The 21,589-nt window shown below is 42.4% G+C and overlaps 1 protein-coding gene across 1 annotated transcript in view; it reads right to left on the bottom strand.

Moving 5' to 3' along the window:
* Positions 1-21,545, bottom strand: part of LOC135535856 (lysosomal alpha-mannosidase-like) — a 65,897-nt gene extending 44,352 nt beyond the window's left edge. The window contains 11 exon segments of the mRNA XM_064962276.1: positions 16,319-16,428; positions 17,308-17,386; positions 17,823-17,943; positions 18,112-18,311; positions 18,408-18,553; positions 19,118-19,250; positions 19,893-20,086; positions 20,407-20,559; positions 20,562-20,579; positions 20,918-21,020; positions 21,424-21,545. Of these exon segments, the coding sequence (XP_064818348.1) occupies positions 16,319-16,428; positions 17,308-17,386; positions 17,823-17,943; positions 18,112-18,311; positions 18,408-18,553; positions 19,118-19,250; positions 19,893-20,086; positions 20,407-20,559; positions 20,562-20,579; positions 20,918-21,020; positions 21,424-21,537 (1,371 nt within the window). The 5' untranslated portion in view covers positions 21,538-21,545.
* Positions 21,546-21,589: the final 44 nt, after the last annotated feature.

Raw genomic sequence — 21,589 nt, forward strand, 5'->3', positions numbered from 1 at the left:
TATACTTTATTTAGTCTATGTCCTATGGTCCTCCACATAGTGGGGAGAGAGAGGTTACACACACTGTAGTGATATACTTTATTTAGTCTGTGTTCTATAGTCCTCCACACAGTGAGGATGAGAGAGGTTACACACACTGTACAGTGATATACTTTAGTCTGTGTCCTATAGTCCTCCACCCAGCGGAGAGAGAGGTTACACACACGGTACAGTGAAATACATTATTTAGTTTGTGCCTTATAGTCCTCAACACAGTGGGGATGAGAGAGAGGTTATACACACTGTACAGTGATATACTTTATTTAGTCTGTGTCCTATAGTCCTCCACTCAGTGGGGATGAGAGAGGTTACACACACTGTGAAGTAATATACTTTATTTAGTCTGTGTCCTATAGTCCTCCACACACTGTACAGTGATATACTTTATTTAGTCTGTGTCCTATAGTCCTCCACACAGTGGGGATGAGAGAGAGGTTACACACACTGTACAGTAATATACTTTATTTAGTCTGTGTCCTATAGTCCTCCACACACTGTACAGTGATATACTTTATTTAGTCTGTGTTCTATAGTCCTCCACCCAGCGGGAGAGAGGTTACACACACTGTACAGTAATATACTTTATTTAGTCTGTGTCCTATATTCCTCCACACACTGTACAGTGATATACTTTATTTAGTCTGTGTTCTATAGTCCACCACCCAGCGGAGAGAGGTTACACACACTGTACAGTAATATACTTGATTTAGTCTGTGTCCTATAGTCCTCCACACCGTGAGGAGAGAGGTTACACACACTGTACAGTGATATAGTCCTCCACACATTGGGGAGAGAGAGGTTACACACACTGTACAGTGATATACTTTATTTAGTTTGTGTCTTATAGTCCTCCACACAGTGGAGAGAGAGGTTACACACACGGTACAGTAATATACTTTATTTAGTTTGTGTCTTATAGTCCTCCACACAGTGGGGATGAGAGGTTACACACACTGTACAGTGATATACTTTATTTAGTCTGTGTCCTATAGTCCTCCACACAGTGGAGAGAGAGAGGTTACACACACTGTACAGTGATATACTTTATTTAGTTTGTGTCTTATAGTCCTCCACACAGCGGGGATGAGTCAGTTTACACACACTGTATAGTAATATACTTTATTTAGTCTGTGTTCTATAGTCCTCCACACCGTGAGGAGAGAGGTTACACACACTGTACAGTGATATACTTTAGTCTATGTCCTATAGTCCTCCACATAGTGGAGAGAGAGGTTACACACACTGTACAGTGATATACTTTATTTAGTTTGTGCCTTATAGTCCTCCACACAGTGGGGATGAGAGAGGTTACACACACTGTACAGTGATATACTTTATTTAGTCTGTGTTCTATAGTCCACCACCCAGCGAGAGAGAGGTTACACACACTGTACAGTGATATACTTTATTTAGTCTGTGTCCTATAGTCCTCCACACACTGTACAGTGATATACTTTATTTAGTCTGTGTTCTATAGTCCTCCACCCAGTGGGGATGAGAGAGTTTACACACACTGTACAGTGATATACTTTAGTCTATGTCCTATAGTCCTCCACACATTGGGGAGAGAGAGGTTACACACACTGTACAGTGATATACTTTAGTCTATGTACTATAGTCCTCCACACAGTGGAGAGAGAGGTTACACACACTGTACAGTAATATACTTTATTTAATCTGTGTCCTATAGTCCTCCACACTGTGGAGAGGGAGAGGTTACACACACTGTAGTGATATACTTTATTTAGTCTATGTCCTATGGTCCTCCACATAGTGGGGAGAGAGAGATTACACACACGGTACAGTGATATACTTTATTTAGTTTGTGTCCTATAGTCCTCCACACCGTGAGGAGAGAGGTTACACACACTGTACAGTGATATAGTCCTCCACACATTGGGGGGAGAGAGGTTACACACACTGTACAGTGATATACTTTAGTCTGTGTCCTATAGTCCTCCACACAGTGAGGATGAGAGAGGTTACACACACTGTACAGTGATATACTTTATTTAGTCTGTGTCCTATAGTCCTCCACACAGTGGAGAGAGATAGGTTACACACACTGTAGTGATATACTTTATTTAGTCTATGTCCTATGGTCCTCCACATAGTGGGGAGAGAGAGGTTACACACACGGTACAGTAATATACATTATTTAGTTGGTGTCTTATAGTCCTCCACACAGTGGGGATGAGAGAGAGGTTACACACACTGTACAGTAATATACTATATTTAGTCTGTGTCCTATGGTCCTCCACATAGTGGGGAGAGAGAGGTTACACACACGGTACAGTGATATGCTTTATTTAGTTTGTGTCCTATAGTCCTTCACACAGCGGGGATGAGAGAGAGGTTATACACACTGTATAGTAATATACTTTATTTAGTCTGTGTTCTATAGTCCTCCACACAGTGGAGAGAGAGGTTACACACACGGTACAGTAATATACTTTATTTAGTTTGTGTCTTATAGTCCTCCACACAGTGGGGATGAGAGGTTACACACACTGTACAGTGATATACTTTATTTAGTCTGTGTCCTATAGTCCTCCACACAGTGGAGAGAGAGAGAGGTTACACACACTGTACAGTGATATACTTTATTTAGTCTGTGTCCTATAGTCCTTCACACAGCGGGGATGAGAGAGTTTACACACACTGTATAGTAATATACTTTATTTAGTCTGTGTTCTATAGTCCTCCACACCGTGAGGAGAGAGGTTACACACACTGTACAGTGATATACTTTAGTCTATGTCCTATAGTCCTCCACATAGTGGAGAGAGAGGTTACACACACTGTACAGTGATATACTTTATTTAGTTTGTGCCTTATAGTCCTCCACACAGTGGGGATGAGAGGTTACACACACTGTACAGTGATATACTTTATTTAGTCTGTGTCCTATAGTCCTCCACACAGTGGAGAGAGAGAGAGGTTACACACACTGTACAGTGATATACTTTATTTAGTCTGTGTCCTATAGTCCTTCACACAGCGGGGATGAGAGAGTTTACACACACTGTATAGTAATATACTTTATTTAGTCTGTGTCCTATAGTCCTCCACACAGTGGAGAGAGATAGGTTACACACACTGTAGTGATATACTTTATTTAGTCTATGTCCTATGGTCCTCCACATAGTGGGGAGAGAGAGGTTACACACACTGTACAGTGATATACTTTATTTAGTCTGTGTTCTATAGTCCACCACCCAGCGGAGAGAGAGGTTACACACACTGTACAGTGATATACTTTATTTAGTCTGTGTCCTATAGTCCTCCACACACTGTACAGTGATATACTTTATTTAGTCTGTGTTCTATAGTCCTCCACCCAGCGGGGATGAGAGAGTTTACACACACTGTACAGTGATATACTTTAGTCTATGTCCTATAGTCCTCCACACATTGGGGAGAGAGAGGTTACACACACTGTACAGTGATATACTTTAGTCTATGTACTATAGTCCTCCACACAGTGGAGAGAGAGGTTACACACACTGTACAGTAATATACTTTATTTAATCTGTGTCCTATAGTCCTCCACACTGTGGAGAGGGAGAGGTTACACACACTGTAGTGATATACTTTATTTAGTCTATGTCCTATGGTCCTCCACATAGTGGGGAGAGAGAGGTTACACACACTGTAGTGATATACTTTATTTAGTCTATGTCCTATGGTCCTCCACATAGTGGGGAGAGAGAGATTACACACACGGTACAGTGATATACTTTATTTAGTTTGTGTCCTATAGTCCCCCACACCGTGAGGAGAGAGGTTACACACACTGTACAGTGATATAGTCCTCCACACATTGGGGGGAGAGAGGTTACACACACTGTACAGTGATATAATTTAGTCTGTGTCCTATAGTCCTCCACACAGTGAGGATGAGAGAGGTTACACACACTGTACAGTAATATACTATATTTAGTCTGTGTTCTATAGTCCTCCACCCAGCGGAGAGAGGTTACACACACTGTACAGTGATATACTTTATTTAGTCTGTGTCCTATAGTCCTCCACTCAGTGGGGATGAGAGAAGTTACACACACTGTGAAGTAATATACTTTATTTAGTCTGTGTCCTATAGTCCTCCACACACTGTACAGTGATATACTTTATTTAGTCTGTGTTCTATAGTCCTCCACCCAGCGGAGAGAGAGGTTACACACACGGTACAGTAATATACATTATTTAGTTGGTGTCTTATAGTCCTCCACACAGTGGGGATGAGAGAGAGGTTACACACACTGTACAGTAATATACTATATTTAGTCTGTGTCCTATGGTCCTCCACATAGTGGGGAGAGAGGTTACACACACGGTACAGTGATATGCTTTATTTAGTTTGTGTCCTATAGTCCTTCACACAGCGGGGATGAGAGAGGTTATACACACTGTATAGTAATATACTTTATTTAGTCTGTGTTCTATAGTCCTCCACACCGTGAGGAGAGAGGTTATACACACTGTATAGTAATATACTTTATTTAGTCTATGTCCTATGGTCCTCCACATAGTGGGGAGAGAGAGGTTACACACACGGTACAGTGATATACTTTATTTAGTTTGTGCCTTATAGTCCTCCACACAGTGGGGATGAGAGGTTACACACACTGTACAGTGATATACTTTATTTAGTCTGTGTCCTATAGTCCTCCACTTAGTGGGGATGAGAGAGAGGTTACACACACTGTACAGTAATATACTTTATTTAGTCTGTGTCCTATAGTCCTCCACACAGCGGGGATGAGAGAGTTTACACACACTGTACAGTGATATACTTTAGTCTATGTCCTATAGTCCTCCACACATTGGGGAGAGAGGTTACACACACTGTACAGTGATATACTTTAGTCTATGTCCTATAGTCCTCCACACAGTGGAGAGAGAGAGGTTACACACACGGTACAGTGATATACTTTATTTAGTCTGTGTCCTATAGTCCTCCACTCAGTGGAGAGAGAGAGGTTACACACACTGTAGTGATATACTTTATTTAGTCTATGTCCTATGGTCCTCCACATAGTGGGGAGAGAGAGGTTACACACACTGTAGTGATATACTTTATTTAGTCTATGTCCTATGGTCCTCCACATAGTGGGGAGAGAGAGGTTACACACACTGTAGTGATATACTTTATTTAGTCTATGTCCTATGGTCCTCCACATAGTGGGGAGAGAGAGGTTACACACACTGTAGTGATATACTTTATTTAGTCTGTGTTCTATAGTCCTCCACACAGTGAGGATGAGAGAGGTTACACACACTGTACAGTGATATACTTTAGTCTGTGTCCTATAGTCCTCCACCCAGCGGAGAGAGAGGTTACACACACGGTACAGTGAAATACATTATTTAGTTTGTGCCTTATAGTCCTCAACACAGTGGGGATGAGAGAGAGGTTATACACACTGTACAGTGATATACTTTATTTAGTCTGTGTCCTATAGTCCTCCACTCAGTGGGGATGAGAGAGGTTACACACACTGTGAAGTAATATACTTTATTTAGTCTGTGTCCTATAGTCCTCCACACACTGTACAGTGATATACTTTATTTAGTCTGTGTCCTATAGTCCTCCACACAGTGGGGATGAGAGAGAGGTTACACACACTGTACAGTAATATACTTTATTTAGTCTGTGTCCTATAGTCCTCCACACACTGTACAGTGATATACTTTATTTAGTCTGTGTTCTATAGTCCTCCACCCAGCGGAGAGAGAGGTTACACACACTGTACAGTAATATACTTTATTTAGTCTGTGTCCTATATTCCTCCACACACTGTACAGTGATATACTTTATTTAGTCTGTGTTCTATAGTCCACCACCCAGCGGAGAGAGAGGTTACACACACTGTACAGTAATATACTTGATTTAGTCTGTGTCCTATAGTCCTCCACACCGTGAGGAGAGAGGTTACACACACTGTACAGTGATATAGTCCTCCACACATTGGGGAGAGAGAGGTTACACACACTGTACAGTGATATACTTTATTTAGTTTGTGTCTTATAGTCCTCCACACAGTGGAGAGAGAGGTTACACACACGGTACAGTAATATACTTTATTTAGTTTGTGTCTTATAGTCCTCCACACAGTGGGGATGAGAGGTTACACACACTGTACAGTGATATACTTTATTTAGTCTGTGTCCTATAGTCCTCCACACAGTGGAGAGAGAGAGAGGTTACACACACTGTACAGTGATATACTTTATTTAGTCTGTGTCCTATAGTCCTTCACACAGCGGGGATGAGAGAGTTTACACACACTGTATAGTAATATACTTTATTTAGTCTGTGTTCTATAGTCCTCCACACCGTGAGGAGAGAGGTTACACACACTGTACAGTGATATACTTTAGTCTATGTCCTATAGTCCTCCACATAGTGGAGAGAGAGGTTACACACACTGTACAGTGATATACTTTATTTAGTTTGTGCCTTATAGTCCTCCACACAGTGGGGATGAGAGAGGTTACACACACTGTACAGTGATATACTTTATTTAGTCTGTGTTCTATAGTCCACCACCCAGCGGAGAGAGAGGTTACACACACTGTACAGTGATATACTTTATTTAGTCTGTGTCCTATAGTCCTCCACACACTGTACAGTGATATACTTTATTTAGTCTGTGTTCTATAGTCCTCCACCCAGTGGGGATGAGAGAGTTTACACACACTGTACAGTGATATACTTTAGTCTATGTCCTATAGTCCTCCACACATTGGGGAGAGAGAGGTTACACACACTGTACAGTGATATACTTTAGTCTATGTACTATAGTCCTCCACACAGTGGAGAGAGAGGTTACACACACTGTACAGTAATATACTTTATTTAATCTGTGTCCTATAGTCCTCCACACTGTGGAGAGGGAGAGGTTACACACACTGTAGTGATATACTTTATTTAGTCTATGTCCTATGGTCCTCCACATAGTGGGGAGAGAGAGGTTACACACACTGTAGTGATATACTTTATTTAGTCTATGTCCTATGGTCCTCCACATAGTGGGGAGAGAGAGATTACACACACGGTACAGTGATATACTTTATTTAGTTTGTGTCCTATAGTCCTCCACACCGTGAGGAGAGAGGTTACACACACTGTACAGTGATATAGTCCTCCACACATTGGGGGGAGAGAGGTTACACACACTGTACAGTGATATACTTTAGTCTGTGTCCTATAGTCCTCCACACAGTGAGGATGAGAGAGGTTACACACACTGTACAGTGATATACTTTATTTAGTCTATGTCCTATGGTCCTCCACACAGTGGAGAGAGATAGGTTACACACACTGTAGTGATATACTTTATTTAGTCTATGTCCTATGGTCCTCCACATAGTGGGGAGAGAGAGGTTACACACACGGTACAGTAATATACATTATTTAGTTGGTGTCTTATAGTCCTCCACACAGTGGGGATGAGAGAGAGGTTACACACACTGTACAGTAATATACTATATTTAGTCTGTGTCCTATGGTCCTCCACATAGTGGGGGAGAGAGGTTACACACACGGTACAGTGATATACTTTATTTAGTTTGTGTCCTATAGTCCTTCACACAGCGGGGATGAGAGAGAGGTTATACACACTGTATAGTAATATACTTTATTTAGTCTGTGTTCTATAGTCCTCCACACCGTGAGGAGAGAGGTTATACACACTGTATAGTAATATACTTTATTTAGTCTATGTCCTATGGTCCTCCACATAGTGGGGAGAGAGAGGTTACACACACGGTACAGTGATATACTTTATTTAGTTTGTGCCTTATAGTCCTCCACACAGTGGGGATGAGAGGTTACACACACTGTACAGTGATATACTTTATTTAGTCTGTGTCCTATAGTCCTCCACTCAGTGGGGATGAGAGAGAGGTTACACACACTGTACAGTAATATACTTTATTTAGTCTGTGTCCTATAGTCCTCCACACAGCGGGGATGAGAGAGTTTACACACACTGTACAGTGATATACTTTAGTCTATGTCCTATAGTCCTCCACACATTGGGGAGAGAGGTTACACACACTGTACAGTGATATACTTTAGTCTATGTCCTATAGTCCTCCACACAGTGGAGAGAGAGGTTACACACACGGTACAGTGATATACTTTATTTAGTCTGTGTCCTATAGTCCTCCACTCAGTGGGAGAGAGAGGTTACACACACTGTAGTGATATACTTTATTTAGTCTATGTCCTATGGTCCTCCACATAGTGGGGGAGAGAGGTTACACACACTGTAGTGATATACTTTATTTAGTCTATGTCCTATGGTCCTCCACATAGTGGGGAGAGAGAGGTTACACACACTGTAGTGATATACTTTATTTAGCCTATGTCCTATGGTCCTCCACATAGTGGGGAGAGAGAGGTTACACACACTGTAGTGATATACTTTATTTAGTCTGTGTTCTATAGTCCTCCACACAGTGAGGATGAGAGAGGTTACACACACTGTACAGTGATATACTTTATTTAGTCTGTGTCCTATAGTCCTCCACCCAGCGGAGAGAGGTTACACACACGGTACAGTGAAATACATTATTTAGTTTGTGCCTTATAGTCCTCAACACAGTGGGGATGAGAGAGAGGTTATACACACTGTACAGTGATATACTTTATTTAGTTTGTGTCCTATAGTCCTCCACTCAGTGGGGATGAGAGAGGTTACACACACTGTGAAGTAATATACTTTATTTAGTCTGTGTCCTATAGTCCTCCACACACTGTACAGTGATATACTTTATTTAGTCTGTGTCCTATAGTCCTCCACACAGTGGGGATGAGAGAGAGGTTACACACACTGTACAGTAATATACTTTATTTAGTCTGTGTCCTATAGTCCTCCACACACTGTACAGTGATACACTTTATTTAGTCTGTGTTCTATAGTCCTCCACCCAGCGGAGAGAGAGGTTACACACACTGTACAGTAATATACTTTATTTAGTCTGTGTCCTATATTCCTCCACACACTGTACAGTGATATACTTTATTTAGTCTGTGTTCTATAGTCCACCACCCAGCGGAGAGAGAGGTTACACACACTGTACAGTAATATACTTTATTTAGTCTGTGTCCTATAGTCCTCCACACCGTGAGGAGAGAGGTTACACACACTGTACAGTGATATAGTCCTCCACACATTGGGGAGAGAGAGGTTACACACACTGTACAGTGATATACTTTATTTAGTTTGTGTCTTATAGTCCTCCACACAGTGGAGAGAGAGGTTACACACACGGTACAGTAATATACTTTATTTAGTTTGTGTCTTATAGTCCTCCACACAGTGGGGATGAGAGGTTACACACACTGTACAGTGATATACTTTAGTCTATGTCCTATAGTCCTCCACATAGTGGAGAGAGAGGTTACACACACTGTACAGTGATATACTTTATTTAGTTTGTGCCTTATAGTCCTCCACACAGTGGGGATGAGAGAGGTTACACACACTGTACAGTGATATACTTTATTTAGTCTGTGTTCTATAGTCCACCACCCAGCGGAGAGAGAGGTTACACACACTGTACAGTGATATACTTTATTTAGTCTGTGTCCTATAGTCCTCCACACACTGTACAGTGATATACTTTATTTAGTCTGTGTTCTATAGTCCTCCACCCAGCGGGGATGAGAGAGTTTACACACACTGTACAGTGATATACTTTAGTCTATGTCCTATAGTCCTCCACACATTGGGGAGAGAGAGGTTACACACACTGTACAGTGATATACTTTAGTCTATGTACTATAGTCCTCCACACAGTGGAGAGAGAGGTTACACACACTGTACAGTAATATACTTTATTTAGTCTATGTCCTATGGTCCTCCACATAGTGGGGAGAGAGAGGTTACACACACTGTAGTGATATACTTTATTTAGTCTATGTCCTATGGTCCTCCACATAGTGGGGAGAGAGAGATTACACACACGGTACAGTGATATACTTTATTTAGTTTGTGCCTTATAGTCCTCCACACAGTGAGGATGAGAGAGGTTACACACACTGTACATTGATATACTTTATATAGTCTGTGTCCTATAGTCCTCCACACAGCGGAGAGAGAGAGGTTACACACACTGTACAGTGATATACTTTATTTAGTCTGTGTCCTATAGTCCTCCACACCGTGAGGAGAGAGGTTACACACACTGTACAGTGATATAGTCCTCCACACATTGGGGGGAGAGAGGTTACACACACTGTACAGTGATACACTTTAGTCTGTGTCCTATAGTCCTCCACACAGTGAGGATGAGAGAGGTTACACACACTGTACAGTGATATACTTTATTTAGTCTGTGTCCTATAGTCCTCCACACAGTGGAGAGAGATAGGTTACACACACTGTAGTGATATACTTTATTTAGTCTATGTCCTATGGTCCTCCACATAGTGGGGAGAGAGAGGTTACACACACGGTACAGTAATATACATTATTTAGTTGGTGTCTTATAGTCCTCCACACAGTGGGGATGAGAGAGAGGTTACACACACTGTACAGTAATATACTATATTTAGTCTGTGTCCTATGGTCCTCCACATAGTGGGGAGAGAGAGGTTACACACACGGTACAGTGATATACTTTATTTAGTCTATGTCCTATGGTCCTCCACATAGTGGGGAGAGAGAGAGGTTACACACACGGTACAGTGATATACTTTATTTAGTTTGTGCCTTATAGTCCTCCACTCAGTGGGGATGAGAGAGAGGTTACACACACTGTACAGTAATATACTTTATTTAGTCTGTGTCCTATAGTCCTCCACACCGTGAGGAGAGAGGTTACACACACTGTACAGTGATATAGTCCTCCACACATTGGGGAGAGAGAGGTTACACACACTGTACAGTGATATACTTTATTTAGTTTGTGTCTTATAGTCCTCCACACAGTGGAGAGAGAGGTTACACACACGGTACAGTAATATACTTTATTTAGTTTGTGTCTTATAGTCCTCCACACAGTGGGGATGAGAGGTTACACACACTGTACAGTGATATACTTTATTTAGTCTGTGTCCTATAGTCCTCCACACAGTGGAGAGAGAGAGGTTACACACACTGTACAGTGATATACTTTATTTAGTCTGTGTTCTATAGTCCTCCACACAGTGAGGATGAGAGAGGTTACACACACTGTACAGTGATATACTTTAGTCTGTGTCCTATAGTCCTCCACACAGTGGAGAGAGAGAGGTTACACACACGGTACAGTGAAATACATTATTTAGTTTGTGCCTTATAGTCCTCAACACAGTGGGGATGAGAGAGAGGTTATACACACTGTACAGTGATATACTTTATTTAGTCTGTGTCCTATAGTCCTCCACTCAGTGGGGATGAGAGAGGTTACACACACTGTGAAGTAATATACTTTATTTAGTCTGTGTCCTATAGTCCTCCACACACTGTACAGTGATATACTTTATTTAGTCTGTGTCCTATAGTCCTCCACACAGTGGGGATGAGAGAGAGGTTACACACACTGTACAGTAATATACTTTATTTAGTCTGTGTCCTATATTCCTCCACACACTGTACAGTGATATACTTTATTTAGTCTGTGTTCTATAGTCCACCACCCAGCGGAGAGAGAGGTTACACACACTGTACAGTAATATACTTTATTTAGTCTGTGTCCTATAGTCCTCCACACCGTGAGGAGAGAGGTTACACACACTGTACAGTGATATAGTCCTCCACACATTGGGGAGAGAGAGGTTACACACACTGTACAGTGATATACTTTATTTAGTTTGTGTCTTATAGTCCTCCACACAGTGGAGAGAGAGGTTACACACACGGTACAGTAATATACTTTATTTAGTTTGTGTCTTATAGTCCTCCACACAGTGGGGATGAGAGGTTACACACACTGTATAGTAATATACTTTATTTAGTCTGTGTTCTATAGTCCTCCACACCGTGAGGAGAGAGAGAGGTTACACACACTGTACAGTGATATACTTTAGTCTATGTCCTATAGTCCTCCACATAGTGGAGAGAGAGGTTACACACACTGTACAGTGATATACTTTATTTAGTTTGTGCCTTATAGTCCTCCACACAGTGGGGATGAGAGAGGTTACACACACTGTACAGTGATATACTTTATTTAGTCTGTGTTCTATAGTCCACCACCCAGCGGAGAGAGAGGTTACACACACTGTACAGTGATATACTTTATTTAGTCTGTGTCCTATAGTCCTCCACACACTGTACAGTGATATACTTTATTTAGTCTGTGTTCTATAGTCCTCCACCCAGCGGGGATGAGAGAGTTTACACACACTGTACAGTGATATACTTTAGTCTATGTCCTATAGTCCTCCACACATTGGGGAGAGAGAGGTTACACACACTGTACAGTGATATACTTTAGTCTATGTACTATAGTCCTCCACACAGTGGAGAGAGAGGTTACACACACTGTACAGTAATATACTTTATTTAATCTGTGTCCTATAGTCCTCCACACTGTGGAGAGAGAGAGGTTACACACACTGTAGTGATATACTTTATTTAGTCTATGTCCTATGGTCCTCCACATAGTGGGAAGAGAGAGGTTACACACACGGTACAGTGATATACTTTATTTAGTTTGTGCCTTATAGTCCTCCACACAGTGAGGATGAGAGAGGTTACACACACTGTACAGTGATATACTTTATATAGTCTGTGTCCTATAGTCCTCCACACAGCGGAGAGAGAGAGGTTACACACACTGTACAGTGATATACTTTATTTAGTCTGTGTCCTATAGTCCTCCACACCGTGAGGAGAGAGATAGGTTACACACACTGTAGTGATATACTTTATTTAGTCTATGTCCTATGGTCCTCCACATAGTGGGGAGAGAGAGGTTACACACACGGTACAGTGATATACTTTATTTAGTCTGTGTTCTATAGTCCTCCACACAGTGGGGATGAGAGGTTACACACACTGTACAGTGATATACTTTATTTAGTCTGTGTCCTATAGTCCTCCACACAGTGGAGAGAGAGAGAGGTTACACACACTGTACAGTGATATACTTTATTTAGTCTGTGTCCTATAGTCCTTCACACAGTGGAGAGAGAGAGAGGTTACACACACTGTACAGTGATATACTTTATTTAGTCTGTGTCCTATAGTCCTTCACACAGCGGGGATGAGAGAGTTTACACACACTGTATAGTAATATACTTTATTTAGTCTGTGTTCTATAGTCCTCCACACTGTGGAGAGAGAGGTTACACACACTGCACAGTGATATACTTTATTTAGTCTATGTCCTATGGTCCTCCACATAGTGGGGAGAGAGAGGTTACACACACGGTACAGTGATATACTTTATTTAGTTTGTGCCTTATAGTCCTCCACACAGTGGGGATGAGAGGTTACACACACTGTACAGTGATATACTTTATTTAGTCTGTGTCCTATAGTCCTCCACTCAGTGGGGATGAGAGAGGTTACACACACTGTGAAGTAATATACTTTATTTAGTCTGTGTCCTATAGTCCTCCACACACTGTACAGTGATATACTTTATTTAGTCTGTGTTCTATAGTCCTCCACCCAGCGGAGAGAGAGGTTACACACATGGTACAGTGATATACATTATTTTGTTTGTGCCTTATAGTCCTCAACACAGTGGGGATGAGAGAGAGGTTATACACACTGTACAGTGATATACTTTATTTAGTCTGTGTCCTATAGTCCTCCACTCAGTGGGGATGAGAGAGGTTGCACACACTGTACAGTAATATACTTTATTTAGTCTGTGTCCTATAGTCCTCCACACACTGTACAGTGATATACTTTATTTAGTCTGTGTTCTATAGTCCTCCACCCAGCAGAGAGAGAGGTTACACACACGGTACAGTGATATACTTTATTTAGTCTGTGTCCTATAGTCCTCCACACAGCGGGGATGAGAGAGTTTACACACACTGTACAGTGATATACTTTAGTCTGTGTCCTATGGTCCTCCACACTGTGGAGAGAGAGAGGTTACACACACTGTAGTGATATACTTTATTTAGTCTATGTCCTATGGTCCTCCACATAGTGGGGAGAGAGAGGTTACACACACTGTAGTGATATACTTTATTTAGTCTATGTCCTATGGTCCTCCACATAGTGGGGAGAGAGAGGTTACACACACGGTACAGTGATATACTTTATTTAGTTTGTGCCTTATAGTCCTCCACACAGTGAGGATGAGAGAGGTTACACACACTGTACAGTGATATACTTTATTTAGTCTGTGTCCTATAGTCCTCCACACAGCGGAGAGAGAGAGGTTACACACACTGTACAGTGATATACTTTATTTAGTCTGTGTCCTATAGTCCTCCACACCGTGAGGAGAGAGGTTACACACACTGTACAGTGATATAGTCCTCCACACATTGGGGAGAGAGAGGTTACACACACTGTACAGTGATATACTTTAGTCTATGTCCTATAGTCCTCCACACTGTGGAGAGAGAGGTTACACACACTGTAGTGATATACTTTATTTAGTCTATGTCCTATGGTCCTCCACATAGTGGGGAGAGAGAGGTTACACACACTGTAGTGATATACTTTATTTAGTCTGTGTCCTATAGTCCTCCACACAGCGGAGAGAGAGGTTACACACACGGTACCGTGATATACTTTATTTAGTTTGTGCCTTATAGTCCTCCACACAGTGGGGATGAGAGGTTACACACACTGTACAGTGATATACTTTATTTAGTCTGTGTCCTATAGTCCTCCACTCAGTGGGGATGAGAGAGGTTACACACACTGTGAAGTAATATACTTTATTTAGTCTGTGTCCTATAGTCCTCCACACACTGTAGTGATATACTTTATTTAGTCTATGTCCTATGGTCCTCCACATAGTGGGGAGAGAGAGGTTACACACACTGTAGTGATATACTTTATTTAGTCTATGTCCTATGGTCCTCCACATAGTGGGGAGAGAGAGGTTACACACACGGTACAGTGATATACTTTATTTAGTTTGTGCCTTATAGTCCTCCACACAGTGAGGATGAGAGAGGTTACACACACTGTACAGTGATATACTTTATTTAGTCTGTGTTCTATAGTCCTCCACACTGTGGAGAGAGAGGTTACACACACTGTAGGGATATACTTTATTTAGTCTATGTCCTATGGTCCTCCACACAGTGAGGATGAGAGAGGTTACACACACTGTACAGTGATATACTTTATTTAATCTGTGTCCTATAGTCCTCCACACAGCGGAGAGAGAGAGGTTACACACACTGTACAGTGATATACTTTATTTAGTCTGTGTCCTATAGTCCTCCACACAGCGGAGAGAGAGAGGTTACACACACTGTACAGTGATATACTTTATTTAGTCTGTGTCTTATAGTCCTCCACATAGTGGGGAGAGAGAGGTTACACACATGGTACAGTGATATACATTATTTAGTTTGTGCCTTATAGTCCTCAACACAGTGGGGATGAGAGAGAGGTTATACACACTGTACAGTGATATACTTTATTTAGTCTGTGTCCTATAGTCCTCCACTCAGTGGGGATGAGAGAGGTTACACACACTGTACAGTAATATACTTTATTTAGTCTGTGTCCTATAGTCCTCCACTCAGTGGGGATGAGAGAGGTTACACACACTGTACAGTGATATACTTTATTTAGTCTATGTCCTATGGTCCTCCACATAGTGGGGAGAGAGAGGTTACACACACTGTACAGTAATATACTTTATTTAGTCTGTGTCCTATAGTCCTCCACACATTGTACAGTGGTATACTTTATTTAGTCTGTGTCCGATAGTGCTCCACACACTGTACAGTAATATACGTTATTTAGTTTGTGCCTTATATTCCTCCACACAGTGGAGAGAGAGAGAGGTTTCACACACTGTACAGTGATATACTTTATTTAGTTTGTGTCTTATAGTCCTCCACACAGTGGGGAGAGAGAGGTTACACACACTGTACAGTGATATACTTTAGTATATGTCCTATAGTCCTCCACACAGTGGAGAGAGAGAGAGGTTACACACACTGTACAGTGATGTACTTTATTTAGTCTGTGTCCTATAGTCCTCCACACACTGTACAGTGATATACTTTATTTAGTCTGTGTCCTATAGACCTCCACACAGCGGAGAGAGAGGTGGAGAGTCACAGTTCATCTAACAAGAGAGACTGCATGGATCAATAGAAAGAACAGGCACACATGGTAGGTACCTGGCAGTGTGCCCAGCCGTTGGCCAGTTTCCTAGCGTAGTCGTTGGCAACGTGTTGCTTTTCCGTCCCGGATACGGCGTCGTGATGCTGAGCCACTGCCATGGCCTTCTCTACCAATCACAACACAGAACACTCCCTGTCAACCTTGCTGTCCTCTAAACCGCTTCAAGCTTATTAATACAAAGGATGCCAGTATTAATAACAGGGATGCCAATATTAATAACAAGGATGCCAGTATCAATAAGAAGGATGCCAGTATTAATAAGAAGGATGCCAGTATCAATAAGAAGGATGCCAGTATTAATAAGAAGGATGCCAGTATTAATAACAAGGATGCCAGTATCAATAACAAGGATTCCAGTATCAATAACAAGGATTCCAGTATCAATAACAAGGATGCCAGTATCAATAACAAGGATGCCAGTATTAATAACAAGGATGCCAGTATCAATAACAAGGATTCCAGTATCAATAACAAGGATTCCAGTATCAATAACAAGGATGCCAGTATCAATAACAAGGATGCCAGAATTAATAACAAGGATGCCAGTATTAATAACAAGGATGCCAGTATTAATAACAGGGATGCCAATATTAATAACAAGGATGCCAGTATCAATAAGAAGGATGCCAGTATCAATAACAAGGATGCCAGTATTAATAACAAGGATGCCAGTATTAATAACAAGGATGCCAGTATTAATAACAGGGATGCCAATATTAATAACAAGGATGCCAGTATCAATAAGAAGGATGCCAGTATTAATAACAAGGATGCCAGTATTAATAAGAAGGATGCCAGTATCAATAAGAAGGATGCCAGTATTAATAACAAGGATGCCAGTATTAATAACAAGGATGTCAGTATGAATAACAAGGAAGCTAGTATGGACATTGAAACAGAGTTTGACTGCCACTAGTCTTAGTCAACTCATGTAGTGATGAAGTAGTGCACTTGAATGTGATGAGTGTGTACACTAGACACTTACTCAGGGTCTCACTGTCTCCAGCTCCAAAGGGACCTTTCCTTGAGATGGGACCACCAAGCACCTCCAGCTGCTTACACGTCTGTGAAACCAGAGGGAGGAGAGGAATAATGCATTAACCACGTCTCCAGACATGGCCTCAGTGTGGGGCGACTGACCTGTCATCCCTGAGTGAATGTCTGGTGGCTTTGTATGAAAAGTGTACAAGCTGTCAAATCCATGACTCCTCACCTCCCTCTGGAAAGCTCATTGGAGAAGAGGCCCCAAGTCCCTCCCCTTCGACCTCCTCCTCCAACGAGGAGGAATCAATGGCCGCGTTCGACATAAAGCCAACTTTATAGGCAAGTCGAGACTGACTAATCTACAAATCACCTTACAACATCAATAACTGCTCAATATTACTTGTAGATCAGTCAGTCAGTCACAACTTATCCATGACACATCACGGTTTTGAGGCTCTCAAACACAGCGTGTAAGCTTTTCAGACTGAGCCATTGTCTGTGGTTTGAGTAGTGTACCTGCAGGTAGCTGTTGCTGATCCTCTCATAGCGTTTCAGGGCTGGACGGCTGGTGAAATATCCTGTCCAGAAGTCATGAGCTGAGTCAGCATAGGGGAAGAAATCATCTCCTTTTAGAGGCCTGACAGGGGGGGGGGGGTGAGAGAGAGAAGAGAGAGAGAAGAGAAAACATTTAAATTACCTGTACATAATTTAAGGTAGCAGGAGGGAGAGAACGTTGACTTCAGAGGTCGTTAGACATAGTTTAGTATTCTAACAGAATCATATAGTTAATATAGTGGTATAGTACCATGTGAGGTTAGCCCTGTGTAGCTCCTGTAGGTAACAGGAGGGTGTAGAGTACAGAACGTTGACTTCAGAGCCATTACTCTGCATCTGGTTGACGTAGCGAATGAGCTTGTCCAGGTTCTTATACCACAGGTTGGCGTTCTCATACTGGAAGTCTGACCCCATAGTCATTATGATGTGGTTGGTTTTATACACCAATGCCTGGTGCAGGGGAAGAGGGAGAGAGAGAGTATGTGTGTTATTATGACTAACCTGTGTGTGTGTGACCGACCTGTATGTGTGTGTCTCATCTCTAACCTGTCCGTGTGCGATGTGGAGGAACCTGGTCACCACATCGTCAACATTATAGTCCTCCAGATCAGGGTCGTCTCTGATTGGTGGATCGTCACATGACTGGTCCCAACAGAAGCCCTCCGGAGGGTTGTACCCGTTAGGGAGGATACCTGGAGGAGAGGGGGCTGGGTTAGGCTACTGGGGTGCTAGGGGTCAGGGTTCATAGGTGGGAGGTCAGGTCAGGATTGATCACATGACTGTTCTCAACAGAAGCCGTCGGGAGGGTCGTACCTGTTAGGGAAGATCCCTATGGGACAGGGGGCTGGGTTAGGCTACAGCGGTGGCTAGGGGTCAGAGGTCAGGGGTTGAAGGTGAGGTCAGTATTGATAAAGGGAGAGGGGTTTTGTCTAGAAGGGATACAGCTTTCGTCAAAATGGACTTTTCGTAGCAGGTTAGGACAACTTACACTTTTGACTTCAATTTGACACAAGCTGTATCCCATCTAAACATTGACCGGGGAGACGGGTGTTAGACTATAGACTACACTTGAGTGGGGAGAGAGGACAGATGTTAGTGCCGAAAGGGAAAGAGTAATATTGATGAAGAAAATGGGATATCCCAGGTCTATTGCAAAAACTGAATAGGTTGTGAGCAATATGACAGAAAATATCTAATGGAACGACTACGTGAAGCTGTTGCTATATTGCTAGAGGTTGAAGGTGAAAGGTAAGTACCAGTGAAGAGGTCAGCCATAGGGGGGGTGAGGCTCTCGCTGGCCCTCCACAACATCTCCTGTTCCCTGGCTACCATCCTCCTGTTACGATCCTGGTAGTCCAGACGACCAAAGAAGAAGCCGTCATAACCCATCTAGAACAGAGAGAACCATCAGTCAATACAACACACACACAAGATAACATGGTTTCTTGTCACATAGGTGCAGTGAAATGTGTTGTTTTACAGGGTCATCCATGGTAGTATGGCGCCTTCTAAATGCTTTACCTTCTGGGCTCGGGTATTCACCCCAGCAGCCTTTAGGTTACTGGACCAACGCTAGGCTACCTGCCACCCATTCAATACAATAAACACAGTACGGATTCTAATCGTCCCTCTGACCTTTGAACTGAATGGAAAGATGAGGGAGACTCATGCCGTCTCGTGTTATTGACTGACTTGGAAAACTTTAGAGTAAATTTGTATTGCCCCATATCTATTCCCAACTTGGGAGCTCACGAGAACCTTATGACACTGACAACCTTTCAACAGACGAGAGTCTTGGATGCTTGTACTATATCTATTCCAACAATGGATTAAGACATGATAGAAACAAGGAGTGGAAGATATTTACCCGGGTAAGAATAGACAGAGAAAGGCTGACAGACAGGATATTGTGAGGTAGAAAAAAGACAGCAGATTGTGGGTTGTATTCAGCAGGAACCAAACTGGCCAAAACAGGGAGGGACCTACCAGTAATAAGAAACATTAAGAAGCACTAATGAATACGACCCTCACCTGTGCGAACATGGAGGCGTGCTCGCGGGCGTGCCCGAAGGGGTCGATGTGCCAGGCGACGCGGGGGCGACCGCAGTGTCCGAACGTGTCGTTGAGGAACCGCAGGCCCATGGTCATCTGGTCTATGACTGCACTGTAGTGGGTGGTTGCCTCGTCACTCATACACCAGCCCCCGTTCACAAACTCCAACCGCCCTGAGAGGAGGGAGAGAGGGAGGGGGAGACAAGTGATAACAGCAATAAAGATTTATTTAATGTAATATGACTTAATCACAGGTTAAAGGGGTTATAACTGTTTATAACCTCTTGAATTACTGTTCAATAACACCACCAATAGCAGTCACACTCAGGTGAGAAAGATGCTTTATCACACTGCTATAACACCCACATCCCTTCTCTCATTAACCTGCTGTCTGACTGGCTCCTTCCCCAGCGGTAGAAGGCGAACTCTACCGCTTTATAACGTCTTCCTGACATGTTTTTATAAAGGCTCTATAACCCCTCTCTGGCCTCACCCTCATTGACTAGCTGTTTGACAGTGTTCTGCAGGTCATCAGTCTGTTGTTTCCACCAGCGGTAGAAGAAGGCTGTCTCTACGTAGATGAAGCGTCTGTCAGGGTTCTTCAGCAGCTGGTCCACCACAGAGTCCAGAATGTACTGCACCCCGCGTGCTGGATGTCATTACGGTCTGGAACGACGACAGGCAGGTTACGTACACAGGTTAGACACACACACAAACGTGATAACACATATGCACACACGATACAACATCTATATCATGCGGTTCACATCCACCCAGTCATGAGGTTGGAAATGTAAAACCATGTGATTCTAGGTTATTGTAGGTGTTATATGTATGCCTATAATCAAATATAATAAAAGCCTCACAATTATGGTTTTAACAATGTGTCAGTTTAACTTTTAACTATACCACTTTGACCTATGACATAGCTGTTTATGAGTGTGTTTGTGTGTGTAGATGTGAGCCACATGATAGATGGGTGGGGGGGTGGGGGGGATACAGACCTCCATAAAAGTATTGGTCCACGGTCTTGAGCCAGCCGACGTCGTCGTGGGTGTGGGGAACCAGATGCACGTTCAACATCCCAGGCTTGGTAGCATGACATGACTAGGATGTGTAGCACACAGGATGGGAAAATAATGAGGGATTTTAGCTGGTGGGCTAATGTCATGGGAAGGAGAGAGGCATATCGGAGGCTACTTAGCTTTACATTGTAAAGTTGGAATTGTAATTTCATTAAACCACCAATGAAAACAGTGCAAGACCAGACTTAGTGCAAGACTGGCTAGATCGAATGGGATTTCTAGCTTTACACTTCACGTTTTAAGTGGAAGTATAAACATGTTGTGCCAGGAATATAACTTCTGCTACTGTGTTCTCTACACGAAAATGAATGGGTTTGAAATCGGCTAGAAGAAGAAGTTCATCAAAGCTGCTATACCAATACACGGTTTAAGTGTTTCAGTTGCGTTTTTATTCACCACAATAGAGATAGGAACTATAGACGTACCTTGTATCCACATGTAGGACTTTCTTGGGGTGTTTGACAGACGGGAAAGCCCCAAACGCTACTTTGAAATAATAACAGGAGGAACACTAACGGTGTGTACTCCGGAGTCGCCATCTTGGAAAACAGCCACGAGTCATGTGACATTTGTTTATGTATCTTTCCTATC

The sequence above is a fragment of the Oncorhynchus masou genome, unplaced genomic scaffold, assembly GCF_036934945.1.
Source record: "Oncorhynchus masou masou isolate Uvic2021 unplaced genomic scaffold, UVic_Omas_1.1 unplaced_scaffold_521, whole genome shotgun sequence".
Classification (NCBI taxonomy): Eukaryota; Metazoa; Chordata; class Actinopteri; order Salmoniformes; family Salmonidae; genus Oncorhynchus; species Oncorhynchus masou.